The sequence below is a fragment of the Enhydra lutris genome, unplaced genomic scaffold, assembly GCF_002288905.1.
Source record: "Enhydra lutris kenyoni isolate GAN:26980312 unplaced genomic scaffold, ASM228890v2 scaffoldscaffold12, whole genome shotgun sequence".
Classification (NCBI taxonomy): domain Eukaryota; kingdom Metazoa; phylum Chordata; class Mammalia; order Carnivora; family Mustelidae; genus Enhydra; species Enhydra lutris.
This window is the reverse complement of record NW_019154096.1, coordinates 45,793,484-45,816,428: the sequence shown is the minus strand read 5'-3', so window position 1 is coordinate 45,816,428 and position 22,945 is coordinate 45,793,484. Positions and strand designations below refer to the sequence as shown.

Genomic DNA, 22,945 nt, shown 5'->3' with positions numbered 1-22,945 from the left:
GGTTATCAGTGGAGAAGGGGCAAGACTATATTCAGAATAACAACAAAAAAAGTAATTGGTTAACATGGTAGAAGTAGGATGGAGGGAAATTGGGGGGGAGTGAATTTGTGTATCAAGAACTGGCGCTAGGGGTGGGAAATAGGGTTAAAAATAGTGATACAGACTAAGGGACCAAAGCAGGTATCTCTCACAGGGCCTGCAGCACATCCTGTCAGACTAATACCAGCCATGTGTAGCTTGCTTAGCAGTTAGATTTATTTTCAGAAATGTGCATGGGGAAAGAGTTGGGGTCAGAAGTAGAAATCTTGACTCCAGCTCATTTAAATTATCTGCTTGGCTCAGAATAAGTCACCTAATACTTGTAGAATCTTGGTTTCATTATCTATAAAATGGCAGGAATATGATGTCTCTCTGGGATGTTGAGCAGCTCAGGTAAGAGAAAAATGAATGTGAAAGTATTTGGGACTTGTACAAGTATAATTGGACAATGCTATTAGTGCCAAAGAGTGCTATAGTTAGGAGAGCAAGTTTAGAGTTTATGCACATGGTAAGGTCTGCTGGAAGGAATGGTGGTGACCTCTAGAATAGGATTTACAGTTGGTTGCAAAAGAATGCTACTAGGACTTGTCCACCTATAAGGGGGAGACTGCAGCATGGAAAGCAGAAGGAGTCACTAAAGAATGGGGATATTGAGTCATAGAATAATCGATGCAGAAGAAACAGGATTTTAGCAAGTGTGACTGTGCCCCTGTATTTTTCAAATTCTGGGGCCATTACCAAATTTTTATAGCAGTTAGCCAACATGGATAAGCTCAGGAAAAAGAGTAAGGAACCTTAGTCTGAATTTAAACAATGTGGAAAGTCTGTGCTTTGTGGCTAGGATGGGAGTGTGCAAGTATGCAGTGCTTCATCTGAGTAAATAATGAGAACGCTGAGGTAACTTCTCTAAATCTCTTTGGAATAGCATGTGATTAGAGAGACTAATCCCAATATGGTGGGGTCAGATATCTGAAAGGTAAATGGTCAACCTCCAGAGAGCCTCTGTCACTGTAGGAGAGGATTTGAAATATATTTATACATAAAAAAGGCAGAGGGGTAGAGGTCTGCATAGAGATAGTTACGCCCAAAGTAGATTAAGAAGCTGTTGAATTATCAGAGAAAGACAATTATCATATGATCTCTCTGATATGAGGAATTTGAGAGGCAGGGCAGGGGGTGGTGGTGAGAAGGGAGGGGAAAAAATGAAACAAGATGGGACCAGGAAGGGAGAAAAACCATAAGAGACTCTAAATCTCAGGAAACAAACTGAGGGTTGTGGGTGTGGGGTCGGGTAGGGAAGGATAGGGTGGCTGGGTTATGGACATTGGGGAGGGTATGTGCTATGTTAAGTGCTGTGAATTGTATAAGACTGATGATTCACAGACCTGTACCCCTGAAGCAAATAATACGTTATATGTTAATTTTAAAAAAAGAAGAAGAAGAAGAAGCTGTTGAATTGAGGAGAGGAGAATGGAGATGAGCAGATGGGCTTGTGAACCTTGGAAGGGTCATGTTCCTGGCTCTGTGGGAGAAGGAGGGTATTATGCCTTGTCAGGGCAAGCCTTCACCAGGACTGGACATCTTTTGAGAAGGGAATGAGCAGTGGCAGTTGCAGATGGCTGTGGTATGTTGATTGTTTTCCCTCCAAATACGTGTATTACCCTGGGCTTGAAGGACTTTTGAAAATAATTAGTGTAATTATCTGTTTTGGAAATGTTTATGGGCAAACTAACTTTCACTGTGTTTCTACAAATTTCTGCCTTATTGCAGTTTTCATTTTCTGAACTCAGGTGAAGAGGTTTTATTGGAGCTTGGTGAATTTTGAATGGTGGCTGCTGATCACGTATTTCTTTAACCCAGGCATACTCAAAACTTTCAGCAAAAACAATTTAAATATAACGTAGGATGGGAAACAGAAAAGTCCCCAAATACCTGTAATTCTAATGAACTGGATCCCATTTTGGGTTCCAGCTCTTTTGGCTCCATTTTTGGAACCTTCTCTTTCTTGGCTTCGCTTCATATCTATCACTCCCAAACTCATTTGGCCACCCAAGTTTCGGTACATTCTACCTCATTTTGGATGCTCCCACAGAAAGTGAGAGCTGGGTTAAACTATTGGGAGTAAATGAGGACCTTGGCAATAACTCAAGGTAAAGTCAGCCTTTGGAACTCATTCACCAAATCTTCTGAGCTATGGCTCTTTCTTGATTTTTCTACTTCTTAGCTTGGCTACCTCTCAGGATCCTAGTGCCCTCATTCTGTTGTTTAGTTCTCTCTGGTCCTCCCTGGATTTCTCTTTGGAAATATACAGTGTTCCAGAATGATCTCACAGATTTTCTATCCTTTGACCTTCTCCCTTATCCCTTCCCCCCAGTCAAACCCACATTCCCTTTTTGTGGATTAGGTTAATCAGATTGTTTTCCTAATACAGAGCCTGATAGCAAGGTCCCCTCTCACCTCTCTAAGACTATGTTTGTTTTTGAACTCAAACAAATCCCTAATCAGTGGGTTTCAGATAGTATTAGGAAGATACTTTTGGTCAGTGATTACCTTTCATTTACACGAGCACTCAGCCTACCCTAGGTATAGGTCTGATCCTGAAAGATGGCAGAAGACACTGTATTGATAGCTTGTTTGATTGACTTCTCAGTCCCAAAGAAGGGTAAACAAATTGTTAAGAGCAGGAGTTACTGCAGAGCTCCTGGCTGTGTGATTTTTTTCCCTCCTCCACCAAGAGAAGTTCCATTGCTCAGATATTCTAGGCATCCCAAAGGATAGCTGTGTTCTTGCCCAGGCTTCCAGTGAAGCGGACAGACACTGTGACAGTGGTTTCTCTTGTCAGAGTGACTCCACTTTTTGAACATATAAAAAGGCTGAACCTGAAGGTTCAAAATAGCAAATTGATAGAGCAGGAAACTTGCCAGAGACTAACAGAGATAAGGACTGAAAAACAGTAACCTTGAAGACAGGGCGTGGAAGGAGATGTTTATGGTTCTTACCTTCTAAAACACTTTGGTCAGAGATGTGGCATAGTAGACACTTTGGAAGGAGTATCCTAGAAGTTTCCTGCTTCCCCCTCCTTACAATTTATAGCATAATCACAATTTATAAATATCCTGAGATATGACAGATTTATTTTGCTATACAGTTGACCCTTGGACAATGGGGTGGGGTGGGAGTATTAGGGGTACTGACCCCCATGTAGTTCAAAAATCCACATATAACTTTTGACTTCCCAGGAACTTGACCACTGATATTTACTATTGCCACAAGCTTTAACAATAACATATATACTTGATTAAACATATTGTATGTTATATATACTGTTATACCTTATTCTTACAATTAAGTAAGCTAGAGAAAAGAGAATGTTACTAAGAAAATCATAAAGGGCACCTGGGTGTCTCAGTTGGTTAAGTGACTGCCTTCGGCTCAGGTCATGATCCTGGAGTCCTGGGGTCGAGTCCTGCATTGGGCTCCCTGCTAGGCAGGGAGTCTGCTTCTCCCTCTGACCCTCCCCCTTCTCATGCTCTCTCTCTCTCTCTCTCTCTCTCAAATAAATTTAAAAAATCTTTTAAAAAAATCATAAGGAAGAGGAAAAGTGTACCATACTGCCTTTATTGAAAAAAGTATGCATATAAGTGGACTTGCACATTTCAAACCTGTGTTGTTCACGGGTCAACTATATATTTAAAACTGAATTTTGGTTATTGCTCGGGTAACATGGTCATCCACTCAAAATTTGAAAAACAAAAATTGAAAAAAAATGTTGAGCGCAAAGGAAGCTGGAAACCAGTTGGAATCTGGTTTAGTTCTTTTAATTCTGTCCAATCTCTCTATAATTCTGGTCTTTCCTACTCCTGTTAATATATGAGCTAACACTTTTAGTCCCTCCTCTTTAGGCATACAGACAGTCCAGATCCTTTTGCCTGGGACTAAAACCTTCCGAGTGTGACTTAAAGTTTTTTCAACCTTTCTTTTTTCTGCTTTCCTTCTGAACCCTATATTCCAGTTGACTGAAATATTTCTGTTCCTGTCTCAATTTCTAATTGCTGCAGTTATTTTAAGATGCCTCTCAAATGCCATCTCTTTCCTGAAGCCTTCTCTGATCACTACACCATCTATAGTGACTCACACCTACTATTATAGCTATCTCCAGCCCACATACAGCCATCTTTTCAAAGTAATGTGCCTTCCTTCCTTTAGACCATGTTTGAGTGCCAACTATGGATAAGACATTAGAGCTGATTACTATGAATTGGACAAAATCCTGTGTTCAGAAAGTTAAAGTATAATGGGTAGATAAAACAAATATATGAACCTATAGAGCCTGGCACATAAAAGTTTTTCAAATATTTGTCAAATTAGGGAAAATAACAAATACAATGAAGATAAAGATTAAGTGCTTTGGAGAGTTTATACATACCTGGAGTGAGAAAGAAAGCTTCTTGGATGATGTGTCATTGGAACTAGGCCTTGAAAGTTGAAAAGCGTTTGGAGATTAGCCAGGGGAGAGGTGGAGCTATGGAATTGCGGGAAATGGACATTGCAGAGAAAGGCAAAAGTATAAACACAGAAATGAGAAACTGTGTAGAATGAGTGGAGAACATTTAGGTTGGTTAGATGAAGCACAAATGTATGAAAAGGAGCAGAGGGAAATTAAATTGGGAAAATAACTAGGGGCTCAGTTACAGGGCTCCTTGATTGATGGCCTCAGTCCTCGGGTTTGTGGTATATTTACTTGAACTCTTTCATTCTCCACCTACTACCTCCTAAGACAATAACTATAATTTTATCTTGGCTCAGTCAAATCGGATTTGTTATATCCCTCCTTGGGGTATTTCAGCATTTCTAATCTTCTTTATTTATTTATTTGTTCCTTTTGGTCTAAATTTCATGGTTTGGGCACCTTCTATCATAGGAATTTCTCCAAAGGAGGAATTTCTCCTCTAAAATGAGAGAAATACCTCTTATTCATAATATAGCCTTCTCCTCTCCCCACTCTCTGAATTTGCATTTGAGTCCAGAGTTTCTTAGTGTTTGAATCTTCGGACCTAATATTCCTTTTCAGGGAGTTCTAAAAGATGCCGCAGTTTTGATATACTAAAATAGTTTCTAGGAGTCCCCTTAAGGGACCATATTTAGTATTTTCCAGAGTGCGTTTTGAAGAACACCTGGCCCATCAGACACTTGTCTCTTGAGAGCATCATTGCCAAAAGGTTTACTCATAACAATAATAGATGTCATTTGTTGAGAATTTTGTGCATTTTATATCCATTTTCTCCTTCAATTAAGCATTCCGTAGGCAAGAACATTTGGGGAAAGTTGATATATTAAGGTTCTGAGAAGTCTTGCAGTAAATAAATTTGTGTAATATTTTTTAATCCAGCAGTTGATATACCTGTTTGGGGATTATACATGTGGAAGTTTTGGTGGAATTAGTATTCCATGAAGCTCATTCAAAGAATAGGCTTCTTCCCAGGAAAAACTTAGGTAACTTGAACTTTTATGTGTATATTACTCTCAAGAGTTTTAGTGATCAGCATGCCAGTAACAACATCCTTGTCCTAGTACCATGGAGCTGGAAATACACATTTGTGCAGACATTGGACAAAATCATCTGGCTGCAAGAGCACAGTTGCTTGAGGCTATGAACCTGGAAGTTAAAATAGCTGAATACAGTGCCAGTTCATTGCTAAATCATTTTCTTCAGCTTTTCTAGCTGCTGATTTTGTTAGTAGGTTTAAGAAGACTCTACCAGTCATTTCTTAATTGAAAAGGAGCAGAATGAACTTAGAAAGAAGAGAGAAATTAATCATTCACAAATAAAAATGCATTTTGGCTTGTTCAGGTGACTCTCAGGAAGCATGGCTGGTGGCCAAGTAGCCTGAAGGACAAGGACTCTTGCAGGCACAGGACATCATTGCATTGGAAAGAGTATCTATATAGACTCTGGGTCAGATAAACCTGGGTTTCAGTTCTGACTTGACTTGACTTTTCTTAGCCCTTGTTTCCTTATCTCTAAAGTAGGGGTAATGTTTACAGCATAAAGTTATGGTGAGTTTAAGTTATGGTAAGTTTAAGTGTGTCTGTGTTCAAGTGCCTCACACAGTGGGGTAGTGTATGCCTTCAAAAGTGCTAGTTTCTTCTTTCAAAAGGAAATCATCAAAAAAAAAAAAAAAAAGGAAATCATCTATCGTGCTTATATTTTCTAAATGATGTAGGAGTATCAGCAGCGATGATGAGCACTGGGCAATTCTGATCACTGAGCAGATCACAGGAGTGGGGGGACATCAGAAATTTGCACTGATTAGACGAGGCCTCAGGGCTCCCACTGGTGATCAGACAACACTGTATTTCCCTATCCCGGGCAGGTGGCTTTCAGTGGAGTGAGGAGAGTGATCTGGGAGCTGTAGAAGGGCAGTGGCTGGACATCTTGCGGCATCAATGTCTGCCCTGCAGGAAAACCTTTGTTAATTCACCAGACCGCTGATGAGCACAGAGCACTCACTCTGTTGGGTGCTTTGCCAGGCAATTGGGACCCACACATAGATATGGTCTCCCCCTTAGAGGACCCTAGAGCCCAGGGGAAGGAAATAGACATGTAAATACTAAGTGAAGTAAGGAGTCCAAGGTGCTATGAGAAAAGTTTTATAAGGAGTAGCCCTAGGGTGGGGGCTCAAAGGCAAAGTGGTCAGATATTCCTGAAGGAGTCAGGAAAGCCTTTAGAGAGAAGATTTCCATCGAATCTTCCAGTTACAAGTATGGGTATTGATCACTACATTTAATTGGTAATTGCTTTACTAAGTCAAGCACAGAGCAAAGATGTAGATCACCCTCTTTAGGGAACAGTATGCAGAGTGCTATTTGAATTGTTCAAAAGTAGCTGAAGGACTGAAAGCCTGTGGTTTCCCTACATCAGGCAGGCTGTGCAGCTTGGTACAGATGGCAGGGCGTTCTTTTTTGTACCTAGACCGTTTCCTGACCCTGATGGTGGACCTGGAGCATTCTGGGAGGGCATGAGAGAATTTCCCAGGGTTACTATAGTAGTAGAATCTACTACAGTAGAAGAATCCTGCCTATTTTGATGAAGCTCTCTGGGGCCTGTAATCTGTTTCTATGTACGGAGTGGGAGAAATAGTTTGAGTCTGAGAGTTAGTTTTCTGCTTAGAGGCCCAGTAGGATTCTGATTGGAGTTCCCAGAGCAGCCCAGGGTAGAAAACTCTTATCAAGAGCAGTGAAACCAATGAACTATTAGGTTGCTCTCTGGCCACTTCCCCCAGAAGATACAGGGAAGATATCTCCTCCTCTCCATTGGGTGGAGAGCAGCACTTGAAAATAATAAGCAGCATCTAAACTCCTGGAAACTGACTCACCTTTTTGTTAGAGAGTTGTATGGTAGAAATTAGGTTGAGGGGCGCCTGGGTGGCTCAGTTGGTTAAGCATCTGCCTTCAGCTCAGGTCATGATCCCAAAGTTCTGGGATGGAGTCCCGCAACCAGCTCCTTGCTCAGCAAGGAGCCTGCTTCTCTCCCCCTGCTTGTGCTCTCTCTCTTGCTCTCTGACAAATAAATAAATAAAATCTCTTTAAAATTAATTAATTAATTTTTAAAAAAGAAATTGGGTTGGGGCGCCTGGGTGGCTCAGTGGGTTAAGCCTCTGCCTTCGGCTCGGGTTATGATCTCAGGGTCTTGGGATCGAGCCCCACATGAGGCTCTCTGCTCAGCAGGGAGCCAGCCTCTCTGCCTACTTGTGATCTCTGTGTCAAATTAAAAAAAAAAAATTATTAAAAAAAAAAAGAAATTGGGTTGAAATGAGATACCAAACATGAACGTTCTTTGGAGAATCCAGACCGTAATTATTGCTGTTACGGTGTTAGTTTTGGTGGTTAATAATAATAAAACAACCCCTTTCAGCATGGAAGAGATAAAGATGCCTCACAAACCACAAACTTATTTATTCGTGATACTGTGGGGCACTCCAGTCATTCTGTGAGGTCTGTGATGCTTAAAATAGAATTGCTGACAGCTGGGGTGGGCCTGAGTTCATTACCCCTGCAGCCGAGCTGTTGCAGCTGTATGTCAGGGGACCTAAGTTTAGCTGACTCATCCTGGCCATCAGAAGAGCGGCGATGCTGCTGGTTGCTCGGGAGAGCAGTCCTGATGTTTCTGCAGTATTGCTTTTATGACTCATGTAGATTGAAAGGATTATATGACTAGGGAGAGAAAAATGGAGACCTCCTCCTGAGTAGGAGTTTGAAGGGTATAGAAAAAAGAAAGAGGAAATGGGGGGTAGGGAGGCTACACCATATACTTTATGGGAAACTCAAGGGAAAGAAAACAGCAGGGAAGGGGTTTTGATCAGGTAGTTTCCTGTGCTGGCCACCAGATTGCACTGTTGACTCTGAACAGTTTGGTTGCTTTGTGGCGTGGTCTTGAGATGAAGAGATGAAAAGGAGTGCCCTATGCAGTAGGACGTTCCTGTGTTGGATGTTTGTAACCTAAAGAGATGATCAGACGAGGATGAAATATAGGTGAGATGTTCAAAATGAGCTGAAGGTACTGTTATTTACTAGTAGATAAATGTCTAAATTCTAAATAGTGGTCTAAACAGAGAATTCTAGAGCCATAGGGTGGCTTGGTCATGTGTGAAGACTTAAAGTGTGGATGTTAGTAGTTGTTATGTTAAAAAACTGTTCTTACTAAAGCTATGTGTTTTCTCTTATCCAGTTATTAAAGATACAATAAAAATGTATTTTATATTGAATTTTTACTTAGAGGCTTTTGCAAATTTTTGATGAAATTAATTTCTAAAAAATGATCTTATATCTTCTTGTCAAAATAAGTGACCCACACTCTATTTCTTAAATTTTTTTTTCCTAACACTTGGCCTGCTCTTATCCCTGTGAATGACTTTTAGTTTTACATAGGCTGACGCTTCGGTTTTTACATGGGACTGTAATTAAATATTTTATTCTTTATTGGTATCAAAATAGCCAAACATCTCTTTTGTGCAGTTTAGTCAGAAAGCTTTCAATTTTTTTTGAGCTATTATTTATATTTACTATGCTCTTAACCACTTAAAGTTAATTTCTATAAGAACAACCCTTTTAGAGCAATAGCAGGAAATAGGTGAAAAAAAGCTGTGATTGGAGTGAAGTTTCTACATTTTGTTCAGTTGGTTCAGCCTTGTTATGCCATATTTTGTTACATACTAAGAGTAAGATATAATTGGGCAGTATTACCAAAGTGTGGATGTTAGTAGTTGTTATGAGAAAATTTTTGGAAATGCTGGATTAAACAATATTTGAACAGATTTCTTTACTGTAGAATTTCTTAGGGCCTTTTTTTTTTTTTTACTCCGACGTGTGTTTTTTTTTTTTTAATTTTTAAATTTTTTAATAAACATATAATGTATTATTAGCCCCAGGGGTACAGGTCTGTGAATCGCCAGGTTTACACACTTCACAGCACTCACCATAGCACATACCCTCCCCAATGTCCATAACCCTACCAAGGGCCTTTGATTAATATACACCAATGGGTGCCATGAAACTCCAAGAAGGAAGAGAGCCTGTAACTTTTCCTAAACACTGCATGTCTGGCAGAACAACCCTACAGACTTGTTCACAGAACATACATTGGGAATCCTTGAAAAGGAAAATGAGTGCTTTCAGTACTAACTGTTGATATGATTAATGTTACATACTTTTAGGCTTCTTGAAGTCTGTTAGAGACACTCTATGGCACAAATTGATATATTAATAGCACCACCTTTACGTTGGTTTTTGTCTTTATCCTTAAAAAGATTTGCCTTTGGAGATAAGCAATTATGCAAGGAAGATTATTAATTCAGATATTAATTCAGATTATTCTTAAGAATTAAGAAGCAAGTAATCCAGCCAAAGAGTAGGTTTCACGATCCTCACCAGAGCTTCCATAGGAATACACGCTTAAAAAAGAAACCAAGGAAAAACCATTTTTGTTTTTTCTCTCATGATTGTTTATGAAAGACCACATTCCATTGGGAGCTATGGGGTTTACTAGAAAGTAAACCTTTCAGTCAGAGATCACAAGTCTGAGGCCCACAAGATAGATCTGGTCTGCCGTTAGTTTGGTTTAGCTGTACAGTGGCTTTAACATTTTAATTCTTTCTCAGCATAAAATTAAAACCTTGAAGTTCCACATAAAAATCTGAATTTCTAGCTACTTTTCAAAAATGGAAAAATCTGGCAACACATTCACAAACAATAATTACTTGCTGGAGCTGAGAAGTGTCTGCTTCCTTTAAAAGGAACATTTTACTCCCGGGTGTCTTTGCCTGCCTAACGACTAACTGCTCTGGTGGCTGATAAGTCTGTGCTACCTGTCCATCCCTGTGGACATTTGGTTTTGCGTAACCCCTACTATGAGGACATGGCATAGCTGAAGGCCAATGGGCCGTGCCTCTTTCTAGAGTGACCTTTTTAAGCAAATGTGATCAGGTTTCTCCAGGAAGGAGTGTTGGAATCACTGTCAGGCTCATGTAAGGGAATTTCCACCCTCTCTGATGAAGTCCCTAAACTCCCAGCCCTCAGGATGTTGAGGCTCTTACCGCCCAGAGTATAGCCTATTTGACAACATACTGGAAGCGTTGTTTCACACATACACTCAGTGATGCCTATATATGTAGAGGTTGTTTTGCTGGGGGAAGTTTATATTGAATTAGAACAGAGCTCTAATTTCATCCAGTCTCAACAATAATTATTAAATAAATGAAGATAATAAAAAAGCTGTTCTTTTATTTGTATTCTGCTCCTTTCTACAGTATATTTGAGTCAGTTTAAAAAGCATGGTATTTAAAAGGTAGAGAAATACCTACATATATAAGTGAGGACCAGAAAATATATTCAAAGAGTAAGTCAGAAAGATAAAATATGGGTATCAGGCCCTGAGGGCTGAAAATAAACTTAGAAGGTGGAGAACATGCCTTATGTGAGAGCGAGCTTATATTTCAGAGGGAAAACAGAGTGTGAATGGAACTTCCCAGTGCAAACAGTACCACAGTATTACTTTTTGCTTAGTGTGTAGAATGTGCTGATGTTGGCCTATGTTGACATTTCTCTGATTCTGTGGTGGTGGGAGCTCTGAGGAGCTATTTTTCTCGTGGCAGCTGGGAAATGCAGGTTCTGTGAATAGGGTTTAATCATTACTGTCTCTTGAGTCTTCTTCCTGTATTTTTACCTAATCTATAATACAAGAATAGCTAAGGGAATGGGTTGTATGTGATGTAACGAAGCAAGGGTGGGCGGGAGAAGAGCCAGTAATGAAAGCTCTCAGCAGGAAGGTTTGCGATCTTCTGGGGAGTTTTTCTGAGCAGCAGTAACCTACAGCTATTATAGAAGGCTGCATTTTCTGTACTTCTGATTAAATGAAACCAGAACGCCATGGATACTACAAGGGAATTGTTTTCATTTGTGAAACAAAGTGACCCACAATTAAATTCAGTCATCACTAAATGATTGGAATTGCCTTACCAGGTCCTGAAGCTGCCTTAAATTTATCAAGGATGAGGCTGGAAGAAGAGAGGGTTCTGTGTAGAAAAAGATATGTCCTACGTTTTTGTTAGTGGGGACATTAGACTCTTTGTTCTTACATTATGAAGAAATTATGTTCTTAATTAAAAATTAGTAGTGGGCCCTCATGAAGGAATTTAAAAGCGGTGCTTTATGGTATTCGTGAATCCGCCTATGTGATAAATGTCAAGGGAACAGTACTTTGGTCAAATAGATGAAATATTTCAAGAGAAGAACAAGAATTTTTTTTTTTTTCACATGATAAAGGTGAAACAAATGCTTAAACATCAGCTGAACTGAAAACAGGTCCACGTTTTCAGGGTCTACGGAAGAAATGGAGATTTTACTGCTTCTCACAAACTAGTGAAGGCAACAGTGTCATAAATGGCAAAAAGTTGGGGAGGGGCTGCACTAGCAATCATAAGGAATCTGTGGACTGTCTCTAACTGAGCAATGCCAGTTCTAGAGTTGATTCAAAGTGGTTTGAAACTGTAATTGACAGATGTACTACCTTTCAAATGAGAGTCTTCTAGATACCAGTCAAGCCACATAAGAAATCATCTTATGTGTTTTTTTGCATTAAGTGTTGACAGTTGAGCCATGGGGAAAATGAAAAATTGTGTTGATACTAAGGAAATGAAAATTCAGCTGTTATGTTTCCTATCCTATCAGAGAGACTGGGAAAGGAGAGGTGTGTGTTCCCTAAAGATAGACATTGGTTCTCTACTTCTACCTAGCTCATTTCCCAGAGCACTTGCCCGGCTGAGTAACTGGTTGATTCTCAGGTAGTACTGAAGCTCTCCTTTTGTTATGGGAGGGTTTTTGTGTGTGTGTGGTTTTGTTTTAAGTTATTCTTTGATGATTGAGTTAAGGATTGAAAGGAATATGTTTTAAGGTTACAATTCTGATGAAATACCTTGTTTTTTGAAGGCAGGAAGTCAGAGTACCGGTGAAGAGATAGTACCAAATAGAAAGAAGTATGTCCATAAAGATTTCTTTTTCTACTCTTTGAAAAATAACTTCAGTTTCTAGGTTCACCTTTATTTAACCAAACTGGTTTAAGAAAATCAGATAAATCAAAAATAGATAAGCTGTGTGCTTCAATATTTGATATTGCTGGTAATTCCATGCTAACCCGATGAGTGTTGATCTGTGTTAAACCATATTTCTGAAAGATGAATGTTTCAATTTTAGGGGTTGATAAAAAATTAAAAGCCAGACCTACAGATAATTTTTACAACATATTCCTCATATCCCTGTTCCCTTTCTTTAGGTGAGCTCTTAAAAAGCTAAGTGCTGAACTGTGACAGGTTATAAACAGTCTATCATGTGTTAAAATGGATCCGATTCAAAACCCCAAGTCTGTCTCTAAAAGTCTGCTTTTTTTCAAAACCACGGGTGGTTTCTGAAGGTTTCATGGTATATGTCTTAGAGTGCTGAGTAGAGTACCTGTAAGTAGATCCCCCAAGTTCTGGTGAAAGGCACCTAATGCAGATAACATAAATTAATAACTGGATTTTGTTTGGGTTATGTATGTGTAAAATGCACAAATCAGTGGGTTTGTCTTTAGTCACCTTATTCTCATTTGGGGTTGATGGAAATGAAGTAAGGACCAAGTAAACGACTTTTTTTCAGGTGCAAATTCGACCATGGAACCTAAGTGACAGTGACTTTGTAATGGATGGTTCTCAGCCTTTGGACCCCAGAAAAACTATCTTTGTTGGGGGAGTTCCACGACCCCTTCGAGCTGGTGAGTGGAAATAGTAACACCACAACAAACAAAACCACCAACAACAAAATCCCCATTGTATTTAGTCTTTAATATTTTCTAGGTTTCTGCTCAGCTATACACAATGTCCAAAAAGAAATTTCACTGAGCTAACTCTTTCAGGATTAAACGTTTTCTCCCCAAATGCTTTATTTTCCTATGGTACGAGAGTCAATTTCATTAAACTGTTATTTTGAAAGGATGAATTCTATTTAGTGTTCTCAACCACATATTTTAAAAATAATAACAATACATTTGGCAGTGTGCATTCTCATGCTAGTCAGCATTGTTATGTGTGACAGAGAAAGAAGTCACCCCATCAGAAAGCTGTCCAGCACAGCTGTGTACCCCTCAGTGACAAGCCAAACCACTGCTTAGGAATTGTGTCACTGGGAAGCAAACTGAATTCTTCCCAAGTGAAACAGATCCCCTCTTTTTTTAATGCACTTTGAAAAATGACTAATGTTCGAGCATCTTTATTGCGACTTTTTAAAAGCTTCCCTGGTTTGCTTGTTTTCTTTTTTAAGTTGCTTTCCAATGACAAAATAATTGTGGGCTGAGATTGGGCAGAATCCTAACTGACTGGGGCATTTGAAGTGATGCTGAGCCAATGACTTCAATATTTAAATCCATAGATAAATCTAATCAGTTGCGGAACAGTGTTCTACCAGTAGAATAGAATAAAATTATTTGTAAGAACGAGGTTTTTAAAGTGCTTAAAGTAATTGAGTTTATTTTTCAAAAGTAAAATGAAAAAATAAGGTCGCTATTGCCCTGTAGTTGCAAAAGTGCAATGTTTTCTCTGTTATTCGTAAGCAGGCCGATTTAGTTCTACCTAAAAAAGAAAAGAAAAAGCAGAGACCATTAAAATGAAGTAGTGAAAAAAATAATTATACAAGAATTATAAAAAAGAATTACAGCTATTTGTCTCTGACTTTGATGACTTCTTAGTTCTGAATGTTCATCAGCTTTTCTAATGGATTTATTCAAATTTCAACTTCAGCACACTCCTGAAAGGTAACTGTAGGCCTATCTAAAGTTATATTCATGTTTCCATTTTGAAGGACTTTAAAACATATTAATTGTGATTATGAAGTTTGTAATTTTACAGTTTTCCAGAAAGTCAAATATCTTTAGGTCTTGTTCTCACTCTAATGGAAAACTGTGGCCAGAGGAAAAAAACCAAGCGGCAGAGATGCCTCCCTTTTATCTGCTGTCAGAATAGAGTCTAGGAAGGGCTAACACAAACGTGAACAGCATCATGAGATGAGGGCAAATGTAGCCCTTTGTTTCTAAACTGCTTGTGTTTGGGGGGAAAAAAAATGTGGGTGGGGGCATGGAATATTATGTCTTTTTCTAACTGGTGTTACGTTTAGGAGGAGAGAGGGAGAAGAATCCCCTTTGATAGTCTTTTAATCAAGTATGTATTCTAAAAGAATGGACATTTATTGCTAGCATTCTAGTTATTCTTTTTTTTTGCAGCGAACTACAAGTACAAATTAGTTTTTATATTCTGGTCCCTCTCCTTTTTTTCTAGTTGGGGATCTGAAAAAAAAATTCTGAAAGAAAAGGTCCCATAGTTATAAAAATCACAGAACTGGCTTTAACTTTTTATGTCTGTTTTTAAGTCACAGACACAAAAGTTTAGAAACTAAATTCCTTTTTTTATTATTCACCCTTTTTACTATTCTTCACAAGATGCTCCAAATCCTAGGATTAGGCAAGAGTTAAATTTAGTTGTCTAGTCAGAAATGGAATTTTGTGTTCTCTACCTAGACAGTATACCTTTTATAAGTCTCAAAGTTCTCTCTCTCTCTCTCTTTTTTTTTTTAAAGCTAAGCTAAAGCTTTTTGTTTTAAAATGGTTTTGTTTTACACTTGAGTGGATAGTAATCTACATTCCCTTGGTCTAGTGAGAGTGTTCCCCCATGCCAACACCTCCCATAAGTGTAGCTAGTTTCTAGATGGCTAAGCAATCTATATTAGCATCGCAGCATTTTACTCCCTCTCCAAGCCTTCCAGATTGGAATCCATGTAATCTAAACAAAAAGAATTAACCTCTGCAGCTTTTATCCGTGTGCACAGAACTGGGTTTCTTTGCAACACACTGTGCTTTGTGGACTGGTGTGTGCCTTGGAATAAAAGACTATTTTTAAAGGAATTCATTTTGACTCTGCTAGGCAATCGAGTTGAATACAATGCAGTTGACTTGAACAATAAACATTTATTGAGCATCCCCTTGTTACTGGCACGGAGCCAGTATACGTCCATGCCAAACTGAATGAACATCCCACTGTTGGTGTTGAACAGGTCATCATCTGTAGAATCAGAGGTTTCAGAAGAGAACCAGAAACGTATTAATAGACTGCTAACTCAGAAGTAATTGGATACTTCAACACAGTGATTCTCAGATTTGGTTTTTAAATACTTGAGGGCATTTTTTATTAATTCTGGATGGTATTGTGGTTGTGGAATTCTGAAAAGTCTTAAAACTATCTCAGGCACTGTATGTAGGATGACCCTAGACTAGACATGGTTGAATAGTACTCAACAGGTGAGAATTTTAGGTGTCCAGATTGATTTTCACCTCACCGTAGGCCAAAAATTATCCTTTAACATGTTACAGTGACTTAAAATGTTATCACTCAAGAATTATTCCTTTGAATCTTGTGAGGCTTTTTCTCTTTGATATCTTCCCATTGTTAGATAAGAACTGTTATCACTAATAAATTATTCTAAATATAGTCCTTATCCTAACAATCAGAAACACACAAATCATTCTAAAGAAACAAGGCAAGCTGTTTTAAGCAGTATTGCCCTGGCTAAATTTAAGTTGGTCCTTCCAGTCTTTTTGACAAGCCTGCCTTTTTAAAATACAGGTTGGAGAGAAAAAAATCATAGGCCTAAAAAAATTAACCTGAAAATGGGAAAATATCAATGGAAAATTTTGATATTTATCCAACGTTAAATTGCCTGATTGTTGGTTGCTCTAGGTTAAATACACATTCCTATTGTCTCTTGTCCCTCCCTTCCATCGCTCCTCAGTGACACTGACAAGTCCAGGATGGTTTGCCTTGAGTCTCTCGGTGGTTTTCGGGTCTTGTTCTCCTTCCACTCCTCACCTCTTCCCACCCCCATCCTAGGAAAGGCTATAGGTAGACTCACCATGCCATCATGTGGCTAAAGTTTATGTATTCTTCAGAGTCAGTACCAGGAAAGGGGTAGTTTGTCTGGTTCTCTACTTACTACCACCTGAAAGTACAATAGCATGTCGCCACCCTTCAAGATTCAAGTAATGTAAACAGAAGGTCTTCTGAATCTCAATACAGGAATAGCCCTAGTGTATTTCCCTGCCGGCATTAGGACCTCTCTAAAATGCATCTCTTTGCTCTGAGAGGAAAGGAGTGCCAGGTTTGAGGATTATAGTTTATAAACATGAGTGTTCTGACCCCAGTTTAGACTCTAATCCCAAGAGGTTTAGATACCTAATCTGAAGACCGCCTCAGTGATCAAGCTTTGGGACCCATCTACTTCCAACTTTAATCATGCCTGGGAAACCCTCAGACTTCCTCTCTCATTAGGGACAGGTGAGCTGTTCTTCCACTTCATGACTTTCTTCTGACAGTTTATCTAACCAGGTCCTGCGGAACAGATCAATCTTGAGAGATTGCTCGGCTGAGTCCCTGGAGCCTACATTTGCTCATCATCTTTGGGTCTCCTGCCTTTCCCATTGCTCTGATAAGTCTTTCCTGTCTGTTTTTCTCCTACTAATATTCTGTGATGGATACTGAAATTTCCTTCTCTGCCTCCCCCCCCCCAACTATTATGAGGATGGCTTTTCTGGGAGGAAAACAAAACAATAAAAAAACTTTTGAGGTATGGGGCACCTGGGTGGCTCAGTGGGTTAAAGCCTCTGCCTTCGGCTTGGGTCATGATCTTGGGGTCCTGGGATTGAGCCCTGCATCGGGCTCTCTGCTCAGTGGGGAGCCTGCTTCCCCACCCCCGCCCCCACTGCCTGCCTCTCTGCCTACTTGTGATCTCTGCCTGCCAAATAAATAAATAAAAATCTTTTTAAAAAATACTTTTGAGGTAAATACTTAGTGATACATGGCATACACTTAGAGAACATTCTAAATTTTTCTAAGAGCACTTATTTCAGACATTCTGTATAAACATTCTGGCAGTTCATATGTATTAGAAACCACATCTTGATTTATGATTTAGGAAATAGGAATATCATAACCATATCCTTTTTTCTGTTCTGTGAAGTGGTAGCAGGCAGCAATCATACCAGGTTTCGCAGTAGTAGAAGTTTTTTCTTTCACCAAGTCCAAGTTCAGTATAAGTTGTCCCAGATAAACTCCAGATTTGGCACACTGACCTGATGGACTGGATTTCCTTTAGGGTTAAGGATTTTTTTTTTTAAAGATTTTATTTATTTATTTGGCAGAGAGAGAGATCACAAGTAGGCAGAGAGGCAAGCAGAGAGAGAGGGGGAAGCAGGCTCCCTGCTGAGCAGAGAACCCAACGTGGGACTCGATCCCAGGACCTGAGATCATGACCTGAGCTGAAGGCAGAGGCTTTAACCCACTGAGCCAGCCACCCAGGTGCCCAAGGATTTTTTTTTTTTAAGATTTTATTTATTTATTTGACAGAGAGAGAGATCACAAGTAAGCAGAGCAGCTTGCCGAGAGAGAGGGAGAAGCAGGCTCCCTGCTGAACAGAGAGCCTGATGCGGGGCTCGATTCCAGGACCCTGAGATCATGACCTGGGCCGAAGGCAGAGGCTTAACCCACTGAGCCACCCAGGCGCCCCATGGTTAAGGATTTTCTTTTTTTTTTTTTTTTTAAGATTTTATTTATTTATTTGACAGACAGAGATCACAAGTAGGCAGAGAGGCAGGCAAAGAGAGAGAAAGGAGGAAGCAGGCTCCCTGCTGAGCAGAGAGCCCGATGTGGGGCTCAATCCCAGGACCCTGGGATCATGACCTGAGCCGAAGGCAGAGGCTTTAACCCACTGAGCCACCCAGGTGCCCCGGTTAAGGATTTTCTAATGCTAGTACATGCTTGTGTTCTTTCTCCCCCGGAAAAGCTAATGCTCACTCACAACTGATGTCAAACTTTGCCATGTCCTTGGCAGGTTGAGTAACATTAGCATAAAGCCAAAGTAAGACTGGGACGAGTTGGTGCTTTTGGAGCAGAAACCAGGCCAAATTAATATTAAGCAAAGATTTATGAGTAGCAAGAAAAGAACCCCCCAGGCAAAACTAAACATTTGAGCACCAGTCTCTGCTGAGCCGTGTGTTCAGAGCTCTCATGTATGTTTAATCTTCCTGATAACCTTGTGAGGTAGACTTTTCACTTTAGTGATAAGGAAGCAGAGTTCCAAGGGGCTGATTGGCCAAGGCCACAATAAGTAATAATGCCCAGATTTAAACTCCGATTTCCAGACTTCAAGTGCGGATGTTCTTTGCACAGAGCAAAGCTTCTTCATCAAGCTGAGATCTGAAATGTTGTCTCAGTAACATTATTAACAGTCAACTTAGTACCAGTCTGATTTAATCAAGTTCAACACTCTATCTCTCTGACGTAGTTGGTTGTTCATACAACTTATTTGAAAGGATTCTTAACTTCCCAACATTTGATGCAGAGTGGAAGCTTATGAGCACATTTCCTCCACTTAAGATGTCTGAACTTCCGGGGTGCCTGGGTGGCTCAGTGGGTTAAAGCCTCTGCCTTCGGCTCAGGTCATGATCCCAGGTTTCTGGGATCGAGCCCCGCATCGGGCTCTCTGCTCAGCGGGGAGCCTGCTTCCTCCTCTCTCTCTGCCTGCCTCTCCGCCTACTTGTGATCTCTGTCAAATAAATAAATAAAATCTTAAAAAAAAAAAAAAAAAAAAAAAAAGATGTCTGAACTTCCCTGTGAACCAGTGCAGCAATTGTGGAAAACCTAGACAGTCCAGCTTGTAGCTGAATTGTGCTTTCTTTCTGAAGTCCAGACCTCTTCATCCACCTGAGGTGCCTTATACCTCTTTCCCGTCTGCTTTGTTCTTATCTCCAAAGGGAAGAAAATGTGGTTTCTAGATTCATAGTTTAGAATCTGGAAACATGAATGTGTTGATATTTCCTTGGAGACTTCTCATTCCTGCTGTACCCCATTTGGTTCTCATACTGTCTCAGACTTAGACACTGCCTGTGGCTGGCTTTGAAATGTAATTAAATGATAGGAACAGGATCCCAGTGTAGGGTAGGATATAAGCGTCATCCTGATTTTCTCTCTAGTGAGCTAAGGTCCCTTTCAGTTCTCTGTGAAGATTCAGAAGCAAATCCAAGGAACCATAATTGGGGTTTAGATTCAATTTCAGAGGTATAGTCCCCACAACCCAGAGGAATTTATAGATTTCTAGATGCTACACACAACTGCAGTGTTCTTGTTTCCCTCTCCAGCTGTGGCGCAGTAAAGCTCATCACAAGGGCCAGTATGTAGGTTAGAGTCATAGTAGTGTTGCTGTTACCTTTCATGAGAAGACTGGAGTTGTCTCAAGAACACAGAGCGTCTCATCCAGAGTATAAAATGCCACTGGATATGGCTACCAGACCTGCTCATTCCCACCCCTGTGGTGACCAGAAAACTGTCCGGATAAGAAGGAAAAAATAAAAAGTGGTCTGAAAACTCCTGGCCTCCACATGGACTCTGGCTATGCCTGCTGTCACTTCCATCTGTCTGAATCCCAGCCTCCACCCATATGCCCTGCTCCTGGGACAGCTATGCTGTCCCTCCTTCTACAGAGGATGGTTTAGAATGAGGATTCACTATCAGAGGCTTGGTAGGCAGTTTGACTATATTTTCTGAATAAGACATGTCCTTGATCAAAGGCTCACATTTCATGAGGAGGGTTGAGATCACAAGGCTTAGATAAATCCATGAAGGTTTTAGTTGATTTTTGCCAGATCCTTACTGCCTTTCTTCTGTTTTTCTCGCCTCCTCCCAGATGGTCAAAGTGGGTAGCCCTACTCATGGCTTAGCTTCACCCACATCAGCAGAAGGGAATCCTTATGGGTATCTACTGTATTAAGTGGTGATATTCACATTAAAGAATCCTTTAAAACCTAGTCTCTAAAACTAGTTGTACATTTTGACATCTAAAGGTGAATTTTTATGTTCCATATACAAAAGTGTCCCAGATTAGAAATTTTTAGGACTTAAGGAAGGCTTGTTCTGTGTTTCTGTAAGTCACCTATGTTGTAGATGAATTAAATTAGTCTCTCTCTCTCTCTCTCTCTCTCTCTCTTTTTAAGGCTGTTTTTACCAAGCATGGCTACTTTTCTCAATAATTAGAAACTCTGTTTAGTACTTAAATAACACCACTCTGGTGTTAGAGCCCAGCTTGAGGTTAGCCTGCAGAAAGTCTGCTTTTAGTGAAGATTTGCTGATTGAGTAAAGGAACAAATATAAACAGCAGTTGTTTGACTGTTATTTACTTTTCTTCAAGGGTGATCATAGTGTTAGACCTTCTGTAGTTAAAACATGGATTAGGGTAGAAAGGGAGATGGGAAATTTTCATACTCTTTCCCAAAACAACTCTCCAGTCTCCTCAGTTTCTTCTAGCTTCCCAACAAATTGCTCTTCACACGAGTGAGATTTTATTAGCTCAAATGTCTGCAGACTTTTTGGTGGCCAAGAAAATGACGGTATATAAGGTTATAAGTGGAAATGATTTATTTATAATTAGCTTAAGTGAGTGAGGGTTTGCTTCCTATCGAAAGTACTTAACTGCCAGCAACATCAATCATGACCTCATCCTTGGAATGTGAAGATGATTTTCTAACAGCTAGATTCATGAAGTAATAGAATGTATGTTCTCTGGAGGGCACCTTCTCTGACAGCCCAGGATCCCTAAAATTCCTCTGGAGACCCCCATGCTGTAGAAGAACCTGTGGTTATAGTAACTCTCCTTAGCTAGAGCTTCAAGCTTACAGGTGGTAAACGTTCTTTCTAAATCAGATGCATTCCTGAGTCCTTTCTAAGGGTGGAAGACAAGTGCCAGTTAGCCCCTTGCCAGCATTCTTCTCCTGGCTCTTCACCAGGCTGATGGAGTGTTTACTCTCTTATGCCATTCCATGAGAAGCTTGGTCTTTGGAAAATTGGGGTTTAATTTCCAGTTCCTGAGGTTGCTTATTTTAATAAGTCCATTGACCAATAACGGAAATTCATTAATGACTGAATTTAATTATTTCTACTTTCAATGTCTTGATCTCTGTTACTGGAATACTATTAGCCATGTGAGGAAGTCCTCAAGCCATCAGAGGTTGTTGGGCTAAAGTATGAGGACCCACTGAACTCTGATACCAGGGTATGTTCATGATTCTTATTGCATAATTTGAATGAATGTGATTCCTGGATCCTGCCCTAAGTATGCAATCAGAGTCCACTTGGGCTGTAATGAGCAATGCTCTTTGGTTGATATGATTTGGAAATTCTGATCATAATGGGATAATTAGGATGGCTTTCTGCTGTTCTGTCTTCAGTAGTACCTATTCTAGGGCCTAGTTATTGCTAACTTATTATTTTCTGAAAATTCCAGAACCTGTTTGTTGCAGATCAATCTTCTTAAAAACAGACACTTAGAAAATAATCACCAATATTAGGCAGTCTGGTATGGAGAGAAATTTTGAAGAAGTTAAGTGGAAAGACATCCTTTCTGTTAGCAACAAAGCTTTTCTTACCAGCTCAGCAGCTTCATACTACAGAAACCAGTAATGCTTGGCTTTCCTTCTGGTCATAGAAATCTGGTGGGTGGGGGTGGTGCCTGGGTGACACAGTGGGTTAAAGGCTCTGCCTTCGGCTCAGGTCATGATCTCAGGATCCTGGGATCAAGCCCTACATCGGGCTCTCTGCTCAGCAGGGAGCCTGCTTCCTCTTCTCTCTCTCTCTCTCTCTCTGCCTGCCTCTCTGTCTACTTGTGATCTCTGTCAAGTAAATGAATAAAATCTTAAAAAAAAAAAAGAAAGAAAAGAAATCTGGTGGGGTTCTTTTACCATTCAGCCCTTCAACTCTGCATCTGCTACAAAGTTCCTCCCCTACCTCACCAGCTTGGGCTGCTTTCCTTCTCCCCAAATACTGATTCCCATGGAGGTCTGTTGTGTGATGTGATGGTCTTTGCACACTGGCTACAACCCAGGTCATCATCCACCTACCCTGTCTTCTCCTTTCTAAATACCACATGTAGGTGTTTGAGGGATGTGGGTTCTTAGATCATTCCCCAGGGCTAAGGCTAAGTCTTCTGGACTTAAGTCATATGAGTAGCCTGAAAGAAATGGTCATACGTGGGAGGAAGTGACATCCAGTATCAAGTAAACAATTACCTTCAGGCAGTTTGGATCCAGGTAAGTAATTGCTACCTGTCTCTCCTTGACACCATTGGTGAGGATAATTCTAGGATATCAGACCTTTGGAATGGTCCAATTTCCAAATGCCTTCCGTATAGGTGTTTTGTAAATATACCAATATAAAGGTTTATTTAGAAAAAATGTGGCAAGGAGTTTAGACCAGACCTCTGGATTTTTAGCAGAGTACAGGATGGGTGT

General features: G+C 40.0%; 1 protein-coding gene across 10 annotated transcripts in view; it reads left to right on the top strand.

Moving 5' to 3' along the window:
• The window catches only part of LOC111145121 (cytoplasmic polyadenylation element binding protein 3), a 148,808-nt gene that overhangs the window by 104,430 nt on the left and 21,433 nt on the right, over positions 1-22,945 (top strand). For all 10 annotated transcript variants that reach the window (XM_022499780.1, XM_022499783.1, XM_022499782.1 and 7 more), the window contains one exon: positions 13,228-13,342. In XM_022499780.1, the coding sequence (XP_022355488.1) occupies positions 13,228-13,342 (115 nt within the window). The remainder of the gene's footprint in view (positions 1-13,227; positions 13,343-22,945) is intronic.